This window comes from Bison bison, unplaced genomic scaffold, assembly GCF_000754665.1.
Source record: "Bison bison bison isolate TAMUID 2011002044 unplaced genomic scaffold, Bison_UMD1.0 scf7180017864145, whole genome shotgun sequence".
NCBI lineage: Eukaryota > Metazoa > Chordata > Mammalia > Artiodactyla > Bovidae > Bison > Bison bison.
Window position 1 is genome coordinate 7,041,801 of NW_011494717.1, and position 13,894 is coordinate 7,055,694.

General features: G+C 42.1%; 2 protein-coding genes across 2 annotated transcripts in view; one reads left to right on the plus strand and one right to left on the minus strand.

Annotated features, from left to right (window-relative positions):
• Positions 1 to 10,255: 10,255 nt before the first annotated feature.
• On the minus strand, positions 10,256 to 13,888 carry PTRHD1 (peptidyl-tRNA hydrolase domain containing 1). Its single transcript, XM_010840567.1, has 2 exons — positions 13,626 to 13,888; positions 10,256 to 10,731 (listed from the first exon to the last, which is right to left on the minus strand). The coding sequence occupies exons 1-2, from the start codon at positions 13,875 to 13,877 to the stop codon at positions 10,561 to 10,563; spliced, it is 423 nt and encodes a 140-aa protein (XP_010838869.1). The 5' UTR covers positions 13,878 to 13,888; the 3' UTR covers positions 10,256 to 10,560.
• CENPO (centromere protein O) overlaps positions 13,589 to 13,894 on the plus strand; it is a 15,324-nt gene continuing 15,018 nt past the window's right edge. Inside the window, exon 1 of the mRNA XM_010840564.1 lies at positions 13,589 to 13,664. The gene's annotated coding sequence lies outside the window, so the exon portion shown is untranslated. The remainder of the gene's footprint in view (positions 13,665 to 13,894) is intronic.

Genomic DNA, 13,894 nt, shown 5'->3' on the forward strand with positions numbered 1-13,894 from the left:
CCAGATCTACCAACACTTGGCCACCCGGAGCCAGTGGGGTAAGGAGGGTGAGCATATATGATTTTAGAGGGAAGAGAGGGGATCTGTCACACGCATACTCTCACACATAACCACACACGGATTTTGTAGCTGTTGTCTGAAGTCACACTTTTGGGGAAGCAAAGCCTTTTTTCCAAAAGTCAGGATAAGGTTAAAAAAAAAAAGGATATTTCTCTTAGATGAAACTGAACATTGATTTAAATTTATCTTAAGGTAGGGGCGGGAAGGCATTAGAAAAGCAAATAGTAACAACTGAGGAAAAAGTGCGGTTGATACAGAAGAATTTCGTCTTGGCTAAGCAAAGTATGGTTTTGCCTCAGGTAGTTTCCACACTTGGAAACTGTCTCCTGGGCCCTCCCAATCAAAGAGAAAGAAAGGACCATTGTCCGTTTACATAGGAAGTTGTGCTGATTTCCTTGTTGACGTTAACTGCTCTTCCCAGAAGAGCTGCTCCACTTGAATACAGTGAATAATTCAGGGCAAGCTCAATCCTTGACCATTCCTGCTCCTCTGAAAAGAATCTTGATGATTTAATTAAGCCCATAAATTCTTTTTTATTGGAGAAATCTGCCAAAGGAAGCATTCCTCCATCCAGAACCCTTTCTGCAGCACTAAATTAGTTTTCTTTATATGCTTTATGTTCATTGCCACAAGAGCTCTTAACAAGATTGAAGAAGCACAAAGCTCTGGCCTCATTCAGCACATTTTATTGTCTTTATCCAAAGCACAAGGATATGGAAGGATTCAGACAGATGTGAACGTTGCCCTCTCAGAGCATATATACACATTGCAGGACTTGCATAGTTATAATCACAATTGGATAAAGTGGTATAAAGGAAGGGCTTCCCAGATGGCACCAGTGGTAAAGAACCCACCTCCTAATGCATGAGACATAAGAGACACAAGTTCAATCCCTGGGTCAGAAGATTCCCCTGGAGAGCATGGCAACCCACTCCAGTATTCTTGCCTGGAGAATCCCCTGGACAGAGATTTCTGGCGGGCTACGGTCCACAGGGTTGCAAAGAGTTGGACATGATTGAAGCAACTGAGCATGCACACACAGTATAAAGGAGCGTTAGAAGTTGCTTTGTGAGTGAGACCTTGTCTGGTGACTCAAAGAACGTTCCTTGAGGAAGAAATGGTATTTGAAGTGAGGTTTGCAGGATGCAAAGGAAGGAGCTCAGTGAAGAGCACCCTGAGAATTCTGAGAAATAGCATATATGAAGGAAGGCCTGGAGGCAGGAAAGAGCCCCCAGAGAGCTACTCTTTTCAACTGGTAACCAGTGCTCTGAGTTCTCAAACATGTTATGAGAGTTATGTTAGCCAATGGAATGAAAAGTAATTTAAATCAGCCTTTGGCTCCAGGAGGAATATGATCTAGGCTTTCGGATCCTCTCTTGGAAACTGTGCCAGCCAGTAGCTGAGGTCTCTTCCATAACAGCCCTATCCTGCCAGAAGTTAAGGCTTTTGTATCTTTTACACAGTCTGTTGGAGCTGATGAAAATTCTAAAAAATCAGGGAAAATAAATTTGCACTGTAACAATTTCTAAGGCACTTTTTAGGTACATTATCTCATTTAAACTTCTGCAGTCCTCTGAGAAAGTTGTAAAGAGAAAGGTCATAAAAGAATGACTGCAATACAGGAGACGTGGGTTTGATCCCTGGGTTGGGAAGATCCCGAGAAGAACATGGCAACCCACTCCAGTATTCTTGCCTGGAGATTGCATGGACAGAGGAGCCTGGCAGGCTTCAGTCCATGGGGTCGCAAAGAGTCAACACAACTAACACACACACACACAGGAACTGGGACTTGAAACCAACTCTTAATTCCAAGTTCTGGATGAACTATTCTGGACTATATGATTTAGGACTTCATATAGAGTCTGCAGACTTTATGACTTTTAAAAACAGGCTTTGCAAACAAGGCCCCTTCTCTGGAGGCAGGCAGAGAGCCTGCCCTTTGGAAGTCTGAATGGGGGTGAGCTTTAGCATGAAGTCAGCAGGAGTCACGACAGTTTGGGAGAGGCATTCTGTCCCTGTGTATCTTAACAGGAAGTGAAGGCTCCATGAAATGGCAGTGTCATTCCCTTAGTGTGAAAGAACTTTGGAAAATGTGGGTCCCTTGTGGGGCAGGTATAAAAGGACTGGCAGAGGATCCCTTTTGTGAGCCAAGAAATTTGGCTTCTTGGAGCAGATCACAGGAGCATTCACTTTTCTTTCACTCTTGATCCTTCTGCAGACAACGAATCTTTCTTCTATGCTGGAGGATAGCTCTGGTTTAATCATTGGTGCTTATCTCAGAACTTTGGTTGTTTGCGCCACCAGCAGAACTAAGCATCTGTGGCCAACCTGAGACATTGGCTTGAAGAAAGAAGACTTAAAATGCCAAAGGAATAATTTCCATATTCCATCAGGTTTTCCTCCCACTCCAGTGCCGAGAGGTCCTAAGGTACAGAATAAAACAAACCTTAGACCAAGTTTTTAGGATTAATACCATTTTATATGAGCTGCTGTAGTACAGACACTCTGATAAGAAGTGTGGGAAGCACAGAGACATTTGCCTGAAGTTCCCTCCTTCCTAGTAATGGAGATGATTATAATCAGTTAAATACTTTAACTTCTGCTCTGCCAGGCAATATGCTACACTAATACTCTTGTGCTAACAATTTCTTAGTTTGTACAGCACGTTCACATACAATATGTCATTTGATCTTCAAAATCCTACAAAGCAATGACAGTAGGTCATAGTACCATCTTACAAATGGTGAAACTGAAGCTTGTATAAATGGTCAGGTGGCTGATAAGTGCTGGACCCAAGAATCCATCCTTGGGCTTTGTGATGAAACCGGCCATTGTTTCCACTGCCCAATTCAACTATTAAAAACATCTTTAGACAGTGACATATAAAGACTGGGAATCCTGATGAATTTGAAGTTTTTCTCAGGAACTCAAATTCCTTCAAAGCTTGTTGGAGTTTCTGTTTTGAAAATAAAATCTGGGCACTAATTTTGAATGTGTTAAAATACTGATTTTTTTTTTTTTTGTATTTTAAATTTGTGCAAGGGAAATAGTTCTGAAGCAAGTCCCTGTATTCTCTGAACAATTTCATCTCTTCCCTTGAACCCAGTGCTGCTTACATTAAAGTGCATCTTAAGTCCACTCTTCTAGCCAAGATCTCTCTTCAAGATTCAGTCCCTAATTTCCAACTGGTGAACATTATCATGTAGGTGGATCCCACCTCCACTTTGCCTCCCCTCCACCCCCACCCCCATCAGCACCTCAAACTTAAGCCCTAAACCAAATAACTTATCTCCCGATAAATAGCTTCTTTATCCCCTACCTGAATTATTGCATCATCATTCTGTTAGTGGTTATTTTCAACAACTTCCTCCTGCTCGTATTAACTGAATTGTAAAAAGGTTGTCTTTTGTAATGCCTCATAGCTATCTTCTTTCTAAGCCTATTGATCAGAGATTGAATTCTGGACTGTTTTCTGTGGGGGTGACTATAGTAACTATCTTCATGCCTTTTACATTCATCCTTCACAGTCATCACAGAAGTCTCTTTTAACACAATCTTCAAAATCTGTTAGTGACTAATTCTTGCCTATAGATGATCTGAAATCTGCCATTTAAGCTTGATGACCCTCTAGACTGTCCCTAAGCAAATGATCCTGCCACACTGATCTGGCCTTTATTCTTGGATTTGCTGTGTTCCCACTTCCATTGCCATATTCATTCTCTTTCCCCAGCCTGTAATGTTCCTCCTTTCTCCCTCCTGCTCGTCCTTCATGGCTTCAGTTTAGATGCCCTTTCCATGAAGCCCTCCTTGGACCCTACACTTAGATTAGATTCTGTATTGCCTTGTGCAGTGTTGGGGCCTCCATTTGGCACTTTGTTTCTCTCCTCCACCAAATTGTAAGCTTATTAAAGAGGTTTACATCTCTCCTTTATCCACCACTCACTGCCTTCTACATAGTAGGATGATTGATTAAACTGCCAATTGAAGAAACAGATTCAGAAGTAGTGTTTGAAATAAGGGAAACGGGCTGATAGACCAGGGGCTGAGTTTTCTTCCTAGAGTCTGGGTTGTTAAGCTAATGGAAGTCTGCACACTGTCCAAGAGTTCAAGAAAAGATCGTGATTCTATCCTGTTGATTGTTCCCTTTTTTCATGAAATGTGAGCCTCCACATATCTGGAGAATTTATGGAACATTAGATAAGGAAATGGGAACCCACTCCAGAGTTCTTGCCTGGAGAATCCCAGGCACAGGGGAACCTGTTGGGCTGCCGTCTGTGGGGTCGCACAGAGTCAGACACAACTGAAGCGACTTAGCAGCAGCAGCAGTTTTATATATATTGGGTCTCAGTTGCAGCACAAGGGATCTTTGTTGTCACATGCAGGATCTTTCATTGTGGTGCACAGGCTCTGTGGTTTGCAGCACGTGGGCTCAGTAGTGGCAGTGTCGGGGCTTAGTTGCCCTGTGGCATGTGGGGTTTTAGTTCCCTAAACAGGTATCAAATGCGTGTCCCCTGCATTGGAAGGTAGACTCTTATCCACTGGACCAACCAGGGAAATCCCAGCAGATATCTTTAATACTTCCATTTTTGTAAAGGTGGAGTCTAAAAAAAATTAATGCACACGTAAGTTACTCAAAAGTAGTACTTCATTACTGACTGATCAAGCTTTATATTTATCGATGACACATGCTACTATTACATCCTTTACTTTTCTCAGAAATTACTTCCCCACTGAAGATCAGCTGATTGGACTGACTACACTTAATGAGAAAATAGAAAAAGGCACATCAGGGAGACAATCCCTTCTGGTTTTCCCTCCCAAAGTGAGTATACAGAGTGCCCTACAAGTTGTTCACCCACAAGATAATGCCACCAAGAAGTGATTCATGATGAAATTGAACAAGAGTAAGATGGCTTTTTGTGAAATTTTTATGAGAAATTAGATTGGCCTTTAAAACCAGTGCCTCTGGAAGCTGAGTGACAATCAACTTGGAAAGCGGACAGATGGGACAGGTAATGAACAGGAAGGGCTCCCTGTAACAGAACAAATGTCCTACCTGGAATTTTCCTCATACCTAAAGAGCCAGCCCTGCTTAGTTCTGCTTTGTTTTCAAATCTATAGTAATTTATTATACACCTGCCTGTACTAAATTTTAGGCTGCATATTTCCTGTTCATTTTTTTTAACTTGCAAACTTTTATAAAATAGGCATTAATTTTTAAATTAGCTTTTATTTTTAATATTCTGCTGTTGGCAAGTGTGTTTTAAATGATAATTACTTAGTAAGCTAGACTTTCAAAGTTCACCCAAAACCAACTGGGGAAAAGGCTTTACATAGAAAATACTCTATTTAAAGACTCACGCACATCTAAGCCTAAGGTTTAAAATTGCATCCTACCATCTCTTGAAAGCTTTATTAAAGCTTTTTATTAAGAACTTTTCATGTTTATATGAAAGTAGAAAGGTTAGTATAATGGGCTAGTTCTAGGTTTTTAAGTCAGTCTTTGATACGTAATTTTTATAACCCCAAATAAAGGGTCACTCTATCAATTTCAAAAAGCACGTTATAGTTAGTCTTGGGAATTTTTAGGGTTTGTCTTGTGAAACTGCACAATAACTATTTTAAAGAATGAATATTCTTAACAATGATAATATATATTCATTTAGTACCTACTATTCATTTCCCAGATACTATTCCAGGCACTGGGGCTACATCCATGAAGAAAATGAAAATCCCTGCTCCCCTCACAGAGCTTGTCTTCTAATGAAGGTTGATTTGACAAACTAACAAAATACGTGGTGTGCCAGGTGATTAGTGCTGTGAAGAAAAATTAAGTAGGAAAGGAGGGATAGAGAATACTACTGGAGGAAAGTGTTTGCAGGTTAAAACAGGAAAGTCAGATCTTCAGAGAAGGGGGATGGAAGGATGGATTTTCCATTAACAGGGATGGGGGGAAAGAGGCAAGTTTATTTTCTGCCATGATAAGTTTGAGATTCCTGTTAGACATCCCAGAGGAGCTGTCAAACCTATAGGATACAGAGGGGGCTGAAATTTAGGGGAGTAGGTCGGGCTGAAGATACAGATTTGGAAGTCATTTGATTAGTTTTTAAAGCCATGAGATGGAAAGATAACTGGAACCCAGGTGTCTTAACTAGGCCATCTCCCTCATACTAAATCATCATGCCAAAGTAGGGTTTATTCCAAGGACAGAGATGGTTCAGTATTTGAGATCTTGCAGTGCAATTCACCATGGTAACAATGGGAAAAAAAATGATCATCTCAGTAAATGAGAAAAAAAGTCGTTGATTTTTTAAAAACACATATGAATTTTTTTTTTAATTTGGCTAAGCAGTGGCAGAAAGGAGCATCCTTAATCTAACACAAAGGATTTGCTGAAAGTTTCAACAAATCAACATACCTAACATTGAAAGTTTAAAAGCATTCCCATTATAGTCAATGATAGCAAGTCAGGGGTACCTATGCACACTGCTATTATTGTACTACAGGTCCTAGCCCAGTGTAAGGTCTTGATCTGACATCTCCATAATGCAATAAAATGAGAGAAAAAAAAAAAACATTATAATGATTGCATTAAATTGCACACTAAATTGTGTGGTGATAGAGAGTGCTTTTGTGGGGTATTGTTTAAATTGGTCCTTAAATTTAAACTGATTGTTTAATTCCCATTAGGAATTTTTCAGATTCAGGAAATAGAGGACAAATTGCATAGCCATTAAGTAGCAGGGTTCAGCTTCAATCTCAAGTCTTCTGGGATTGTCACCTGCCTTGCTCTTTCCATTTGTACCGTAAGGAAGTAACACCATATTTCTTATGGCTCAGTTTTCCTTTTGCCACCACATCATCAGTCTTGTGCCTGATTTTATACATCATCTTTATTATATCCCAACTTTCCTCCCCATTCCAAGCAAATCTATCTTGAACCTGTTGTCAGAACAGTCTTCCTCTTGGATCATTAGTTCTTCTTCAGAATTCCTTACATCCAGTGTTGAGAAGGTGGAATGCCTTTTCCCCACTTCTCTCTTTATAGAGTGAGTTTAATAAACATAATGTTCATATGGAGTCTGCCATTTCTCCCCTCGCTCTTCCTCGTGCAGGTTGACTAGCCTAGTTGGTGGATGGTTGCTTTTGTCCATGTTTCTCATTTGGATGGAACTAGTCAAAGTTTGACAGACTGAATATGGGGGATTTATTATTCTCTCTTTACTTCTCCCCGTGACCGGAAGCAGAAACTTTGGTATCTGCTTTCCCTTCAGACAGGAAAGTAGCAAGCCCATTCAGGGGTCACATAAAGCTCTATTGTCTAACCTATTGATAGTAAAAATGACATTTTTTTCCTTCATCTGCTTTTTATATCTCAAAAACCTAGGTTAAGAACTTGGGTGCCACTTTTTTGGCCCTTGCAAAGTAGAAGAGAAGCTGGGGCTGTGCTGACTTGACCTCAGAGGATGGCTAAAACTTGTGAGGCCAAGGTAGCTGAGGGCAGTGGTTTTCAGCCATTTTTCCACACCATCACCTTCTTGTCAGCAGCAGTGGTTCACTGTTGCCACAGTTCTCAACCAGGAGGCAGCGCACACCCCTAGGGTGGCATCTCAGAATCTGTGGGGAAGATATGTTGATTAAACAACAATAAAAGGTGACTGTACCATGCCCCCGTGGGGGAGCCCTCTGCATTCTGCTGGCCCCGTGGGAAGCAATGACCTAGGCACTGATTCTCAGCTGTACATGTTCACAAGCTGAATTTTGTCAGCTCCTCCACTGATAATTGATCCCTAGGATACAGAGTCACACAGCTCACAGTCACAGGAGGCTGATTTATAATCTGGAATGTCATTTAACCAATTTAAAATGGAAGACACAGCTTCCTAGCACTCAAACTACTCATGACTCCTTCTCAAACCACTCTCAATTAGTATCTACAAATGAGTAACCAGCTATAAGAGGTTAAGAGAAAACTGGACTGATGAAAGACCTGGTTTCCAACCACAGTCCTGCCCCTGACTTTGATCTTGGGCAAGTCTAAGCCTTTCTGAATCAGTAACCTTGAGACAAGACAGCCTGCATCACAAAATTGTCAAATTGATTAGCACAATGGAAGCATTTTGTTTATAATCAGATGTTTTTCACGTGTAAGAAACTCACCAAAGCATAGATCCTTTTCAAGGACTTGCCGCCTATTCTAGGTCTAGCAACACAACCTTGCTCCATTGGAGAAAAATTTATTTGTAAACTTGGTGTGCAAGGCCACATAGTGTAATTAGTGCCAAATTCTTGCTCTCCCTCCTGCCTCCTTCCTGTAAGCACATCATACACTATCATTGACTTGAAATCACACACATTCATCGTACACATTTTAGATTGGCTGCCTCTTGGGACCAGGCTGCTTCTAGATAATACCAGAGTTTCCAGTTCAGTAGGTCTGGGGTAGGGCCCCGGGATTTATATTTCTAAGCAGTACCCAAATGATGCTGATTTAGGGACTACACTTTGAGAAACTCTGATTGAGTTCAGATGATAATAAGCTTAGCTGATTCTACTAAGGAAAGCTGCTGCTTCCCTGTTACTGTCTTACTCTCACTTGACTGCCTATCCTTTCTTCCCTTGGGAGCTGCTTTAGGCATTTGCCTGAGCTGTTATCTCCCAGCTGTATAGACACTCATCTCTCTCTGACTGTATCACTCACTGTCTTACTGCAGAATTTGAATTTTAAAAATATATAGATTTTTTAAAAAATTCAGTATCATTTGGAAACATTTACCTAATTGTCTTAAATGGAAGTAGCAGGGAGTGGATGGCATCACTTCACAGAAAAGGAGTTAGACAACTGGCTTACGTGACTCAAAGCTTCTTAAGGGCTGTGTCTTACATTTTTACACTCAGGTTCTGGCACTGAGTGCCCTGGCATTGTTCCACAGGATTTGTACACACTGACACATTTAATCCACATGGCACTCCTGTAAATCCCTGTTTTACAGATGAAGGGCCTAGGCTCAGGGAAGTTGAGTGATTTGCCCAAGTTCACACAGCTGAAATGTACGAAAGCCAGGATTTGGACTCAGGCTGTTTGACACTAGAGTCTGAGCGTTAACCACTATGTTATGCCATGTAATAAGGTGCTCAGAAAGTTTATTCACTGTTCTGGAAGACTATATGCTTCCCACTTCATAGAAGAAAATTAAGTCAACAGGTATTTCTTCCACTATGAACTTATATATATTCATACTTTTCCCCACTACCTCTCCTCTAGTCTCAAAATTAAGTTTTCTCTCTCTCTCCCTGTTCAAGGCCAGTCCTCCATTATGCCCCTGACCCTGCCTATTTTTAAGCACTGTCTATATTATATAAACATTCAGAGATGGGTGCTATCATTTGTGGCTGGGTTAGGCTCTGTGAAGGTGGCAGCACTGGAGCCAGAAACAGCTTACGTCCAGAGGCAGGCAAGGGAGGAGGAGAGTCCTAACATTCGACTCCCAGGCCAGAGACTGGAGGGCAGCAACTGGAGTGTCTTTACTGATGCATCAAGTTTGAATAAGGGAATTGAAGAGTCACCTAAAAAGTTAGTTAGGAAATATAAACACGGAGGGCCTGAGGGCTGATCTAAGGAATCCTGACTTTCTTCCATGGGCAAGTAGGACCCTATACTGACAAGGGTGCTCAGTGATCCTGCATAAACCTGGTGGCAGGTCATCTGCTGGCTTGTAACCAGGATACACTAGGTGGGCAGACCAGTGGGACACCCACGAGGAAAATGAGAGCCCGATTCAGGGTAGTGGCACTGGAAGCTATAAGAAAATAGATGTGGTATTGACATATTTTACTAAACAAATTTTATATCTTTGAAACTGGAATACATCTTTCAGTTAATTGTATGTCTCAACTGGCAGCATTTCTCCTTTCTTAACAACAGGTAAAAATTACTGTGTATCTTAAATCTGATGGTGTCCTAGATTCAACGATTATAAGACCTGAAAATGAGTAAGAGATAAGGACTTTAAAGGCTAAGTTTTAAACCTGGGTGATTGAAAGAACTATATTAATTCTAACAAAAAAGTAAGGGCATTTCCTTGACCCTATATAGAAGTCTAACCAAATCTTCTGTTTGAGCAATGACCCATAGATGATACTACTACTCACTGACCTTCCCCATCTGAACTTATTAATTAAAAGTAAGAGGAAATACTTATTAATGACAACTTTAATATGAACATGTGTTTGACCTTCAAGAAACTGTCATAATTTGGGGATTCTCTGGCAGTCCAGTGGTTAGGATTCTGCACTGCCAAGAGTGTGGGTTCAATCCCTGGTTGGAGAACTAAGATCCCACAAGCCATTTGGCATGGCCAAGAAAAAATAAAAACTACCAGAATTTAAAAGGAAGAGGGAATTGTCATTGAAAGGAGTACGAGGTGCTTAGGGATGGACGGCATGTAGTTTCTGGATTCAGCTGATACACAAACATAACAAAGCAATGGATAACGTCAGTCATTTGAACAATCGGAACTTCTTCAAATACTGGCTCACTTCTTCCTTGGGGTAGGGACGGAGCGCAATGCAAGTGGGTATATTCTCTGGCTGCTCCATCCACAGCTTGTGGTCAATGTTCTTCTGTTGCAGCGTCTCTGCCAGCAACTTTAAGGTGGTCTCATCCGGGGCCTGAAAGGAGCAGAACACAGGCTGAAAAGCCCACTTAGGAAGTAACAAAAAGCAAAAGCAAAAAAAAAAGTATGAAGGGGGACTCCTCTTAACTGAAAGTGGAGTAACAGCTCTACCAAAGAAGGCGCTGTAGAGAATGTCTCCAGAAGCAACAGCTTCATCGCTCCATTTGCCATTCACTCTCTGAAGGGGTGGGAGTGGGGTAAGGTTTAATATTCCTATGTATAAAATGGAGCTTTATCTCTCCCCTCCTGAGATGCTGAGGGGCTCTATCAGTAATTATGCTCTATGCATTTTCTAGTTCTGGTGACTAAACAGCCATCACTAATCCCACAGCCAGCTCTGACGTTAAGAGTTGACTACTGGAAGGCTTTCTAAAATCACATCACTTCCACCTCCCTCCTACTTCCACCCCAGTCCACACAAACCAAGAAGGATTTTCTTACTGCTGGGATAGTTCCCCCTTGTTAACTCAATGGTGGGCAAATGATTCTCTTGTGTCTTTCAGAAATCATTTCTCATCATCTTTATCACCCATGCGAATCTCATTACAGTAAATAGTAAAGCCATCACTCAGAAAATAAAGATCGTTAGTGTGTTATGTTGCATAAGGTGTGTGTGTGTGTGTATATATATATATATATATATATACACACATATATATTGCCTAGAAAAGCAGAAGCCACTAAGATAACCAGAGGTTTGTCTTATCAAAGTAGAGGATGCTGGGATTGCTACTCTTAATCTATTGAGTCCTTTGGGCATGCTGAAGGACTTGCATTGACTTCCCTTCCTTCCTTTTTCAGCACCAGGAGCAGCATAGTAAAGTCAGTGAGTTCAAACCCTTGCTGTACCACTTTCTGGGCTTCTCTGGTGGCTCAGATGGTAAAGAACCTACCTGCAATGCAGGAGACCTGGGTTTGATCCCTGGGTTGAGAAGATCTCCTGGAGGAGGGAATGGCTGCCCACTCCAGTATTCTTGCCCAGAGAATTCCATGGACAGAGGAACCTGGTGGGCTACAGTCCATGGGGTCACAAAGAGTTGGACACAACTGAGCAACTAACACTTTAACTTTGCACCCCTTACTCATTGTGTGATCTCTGATAAGTTGTGTGGCTTAGCTAAATCTTTGTTTCCCCCCTGTAAAATGGGATGATAATGCTTCCTAGTAGTAATGAGATTCAGTGAAATTAGGCTCAGATCTGTGTCTGGCACACAGTAAACACTCAGTAAACGGAGTTAATCGTGGCATTGTCTTATATCTTATTGGTCTTTGTGGCTACAGGAGCACCTTTATTTAATCAGTGGTGACTCCTAAGTCCCTTTCTTGAGTCACAGCTAACAAGAGACTCATGACATGTCTTTTAAACTCAGAGGAGTCACCTAATCTCTGGGCTTCAGATGTCTCATCTGAGAAAAGGGGTAAATATTTTATCTGCTAAAAGCAAGAGAGAGGGAGATGTCCAAACCACATGATTTCTTGAAGTCTTCCTATAAAAGTCCTATAAAAAGAATCCAAAGGAAAGACTATCTGTTTCTTTTCTGCCTTACAGATTCTCAGGACTTCTCCCTGCAGGTTACTATTTGATGTTTCAACACTCAACAGCAAGTTTTCTCTTGAAAAATAATGCTTTTGCCAGCTAGCCGAGAAGGAATTACCCCCAACCCTCCACCTCAGTTATTAAGATAAATTTTATAATGAGAAGAAAGCTGCTTTAAAATGAAAGCAATCATTTTTTCATTATAAAATATGTGCTTAATGTAGAAAAGTAAAAACAGAGAGAGAGAAGCATTACCTAAAAAACAAAATTCCACTATTTAGTATTTGGATGTATTTACTTAGTTTTTCCTTTCATAATCTGGATCATTTTGTATGTAGAATATAGTTCAGTGAGCACCACGTCATGAGCACTCTTGCACGCCAGCTAAATGTACTTCAAAAACACGACTTAGGAGGCTCAGTTCAGTTCAGTCGCTCAGTCGTGTCACTTAGGCCAGTTTCATAATAATCCATTATCAGGGCCGAAGTTTAGCCAACTCATCGTATTGGAAATTTAATGATTTCCACATTTTTTACTATTATAAAACGCCCCTATGAGTATCTTTGTGCAATGCTCTTTGGGTGCATCTTGTTATTTTCTTAAGATACGTTTCTAGAGTTCTACCTTCTAGAACTGACAGAAGGTAAGGGTAAGATCTGTTTGGCCATCTGTAAAAAGAACCTTACCTCTGATGCTAGGTTCAAATCACACTAGGGTTCACATTTATTTTCAAATTTTGGGGTCAGACCCAGGTAAATGCTTCAGTTTGATTTCACTTGCAATAAGGAACCCTGAGTCCCTACCCTTCTGGATCGGTTTTCTGGAGAGGGATAAGGACTGTACTTTTCGGCACAGCCATTAAAAGGCCAGCAAAGCACTCAGGTAGAAAGGCGGGTAGAAAGCCCTTCGCCCTCACAAGCATCTATTTAAGAGGGACACAGGTGAGACCGAAGCGGCGCAGAAAGCATTTATAACCAGCCGGGTGTCCACTCCTCACACCGTCAGGCCCCGCCCTGTTTAGGTAAGGCTCGCTGGGCAGTAGCTCAAGCCCCAGAACCGTTTCCACACACGCACGCACACACGCGCCACACCCACTGTATGTTAGGCGCCCCCCCCACACACAAATGCCACACCCACTCCATGACGACAGGCGCCCCCCACACACACTAATGCCACACCCACTCCATGATGTTAGGCGCACACACACACACACACACACACACACACACATGCCACACACACACACACACACACGCCACACCCACTCCATGATGTTAGGCGCCCGGACTCAAAACTACACCCACTTCCGGTCCAACGTCCTCAAGGTCCCACCCCTCTTCCTAGTGCCTCACCTCGAGGACCACCTTGCGCATGCGCTCTAGCTCCCGGAGGTAAGCTGCTGTGTGCGGGTGGTCGCGGTGAAGGTGCAAGGCCGCGGTGGCTGCGTGACAGGCCTGTGCAACCACTGCGCCTGCTGGCCAGGAAAACGGAGGCTGTGTTAGATCCTTTCGTAACACCAAGTACTGTACCAGGATCTGCGGCTCTCCGCCAGAGGCCGCCATCTTCCTGCTCAACTGAAAAGCCGGGCCTACCCCGCGGTGCATGCCGGGATCAGGGAGGG

Bases quoted from the DNA above. Each gene is read 5' to 3' on its own strand.
- PTRHD1 (XM_010840567.1), bottom strand. From the start codon at position 13,877: ATGCACCGCGGGGTAGGCCCGGCTTTTCAGTTGAGCAGGAAGATGGCG. The intron at 10,732-13,625 runs GTGAGGCACTAG...TGCTCCTTTCAG, and splicing joins TGCGCAAGGTGGTCCTCGAG to GCCCCGGATGAGACCACCTT.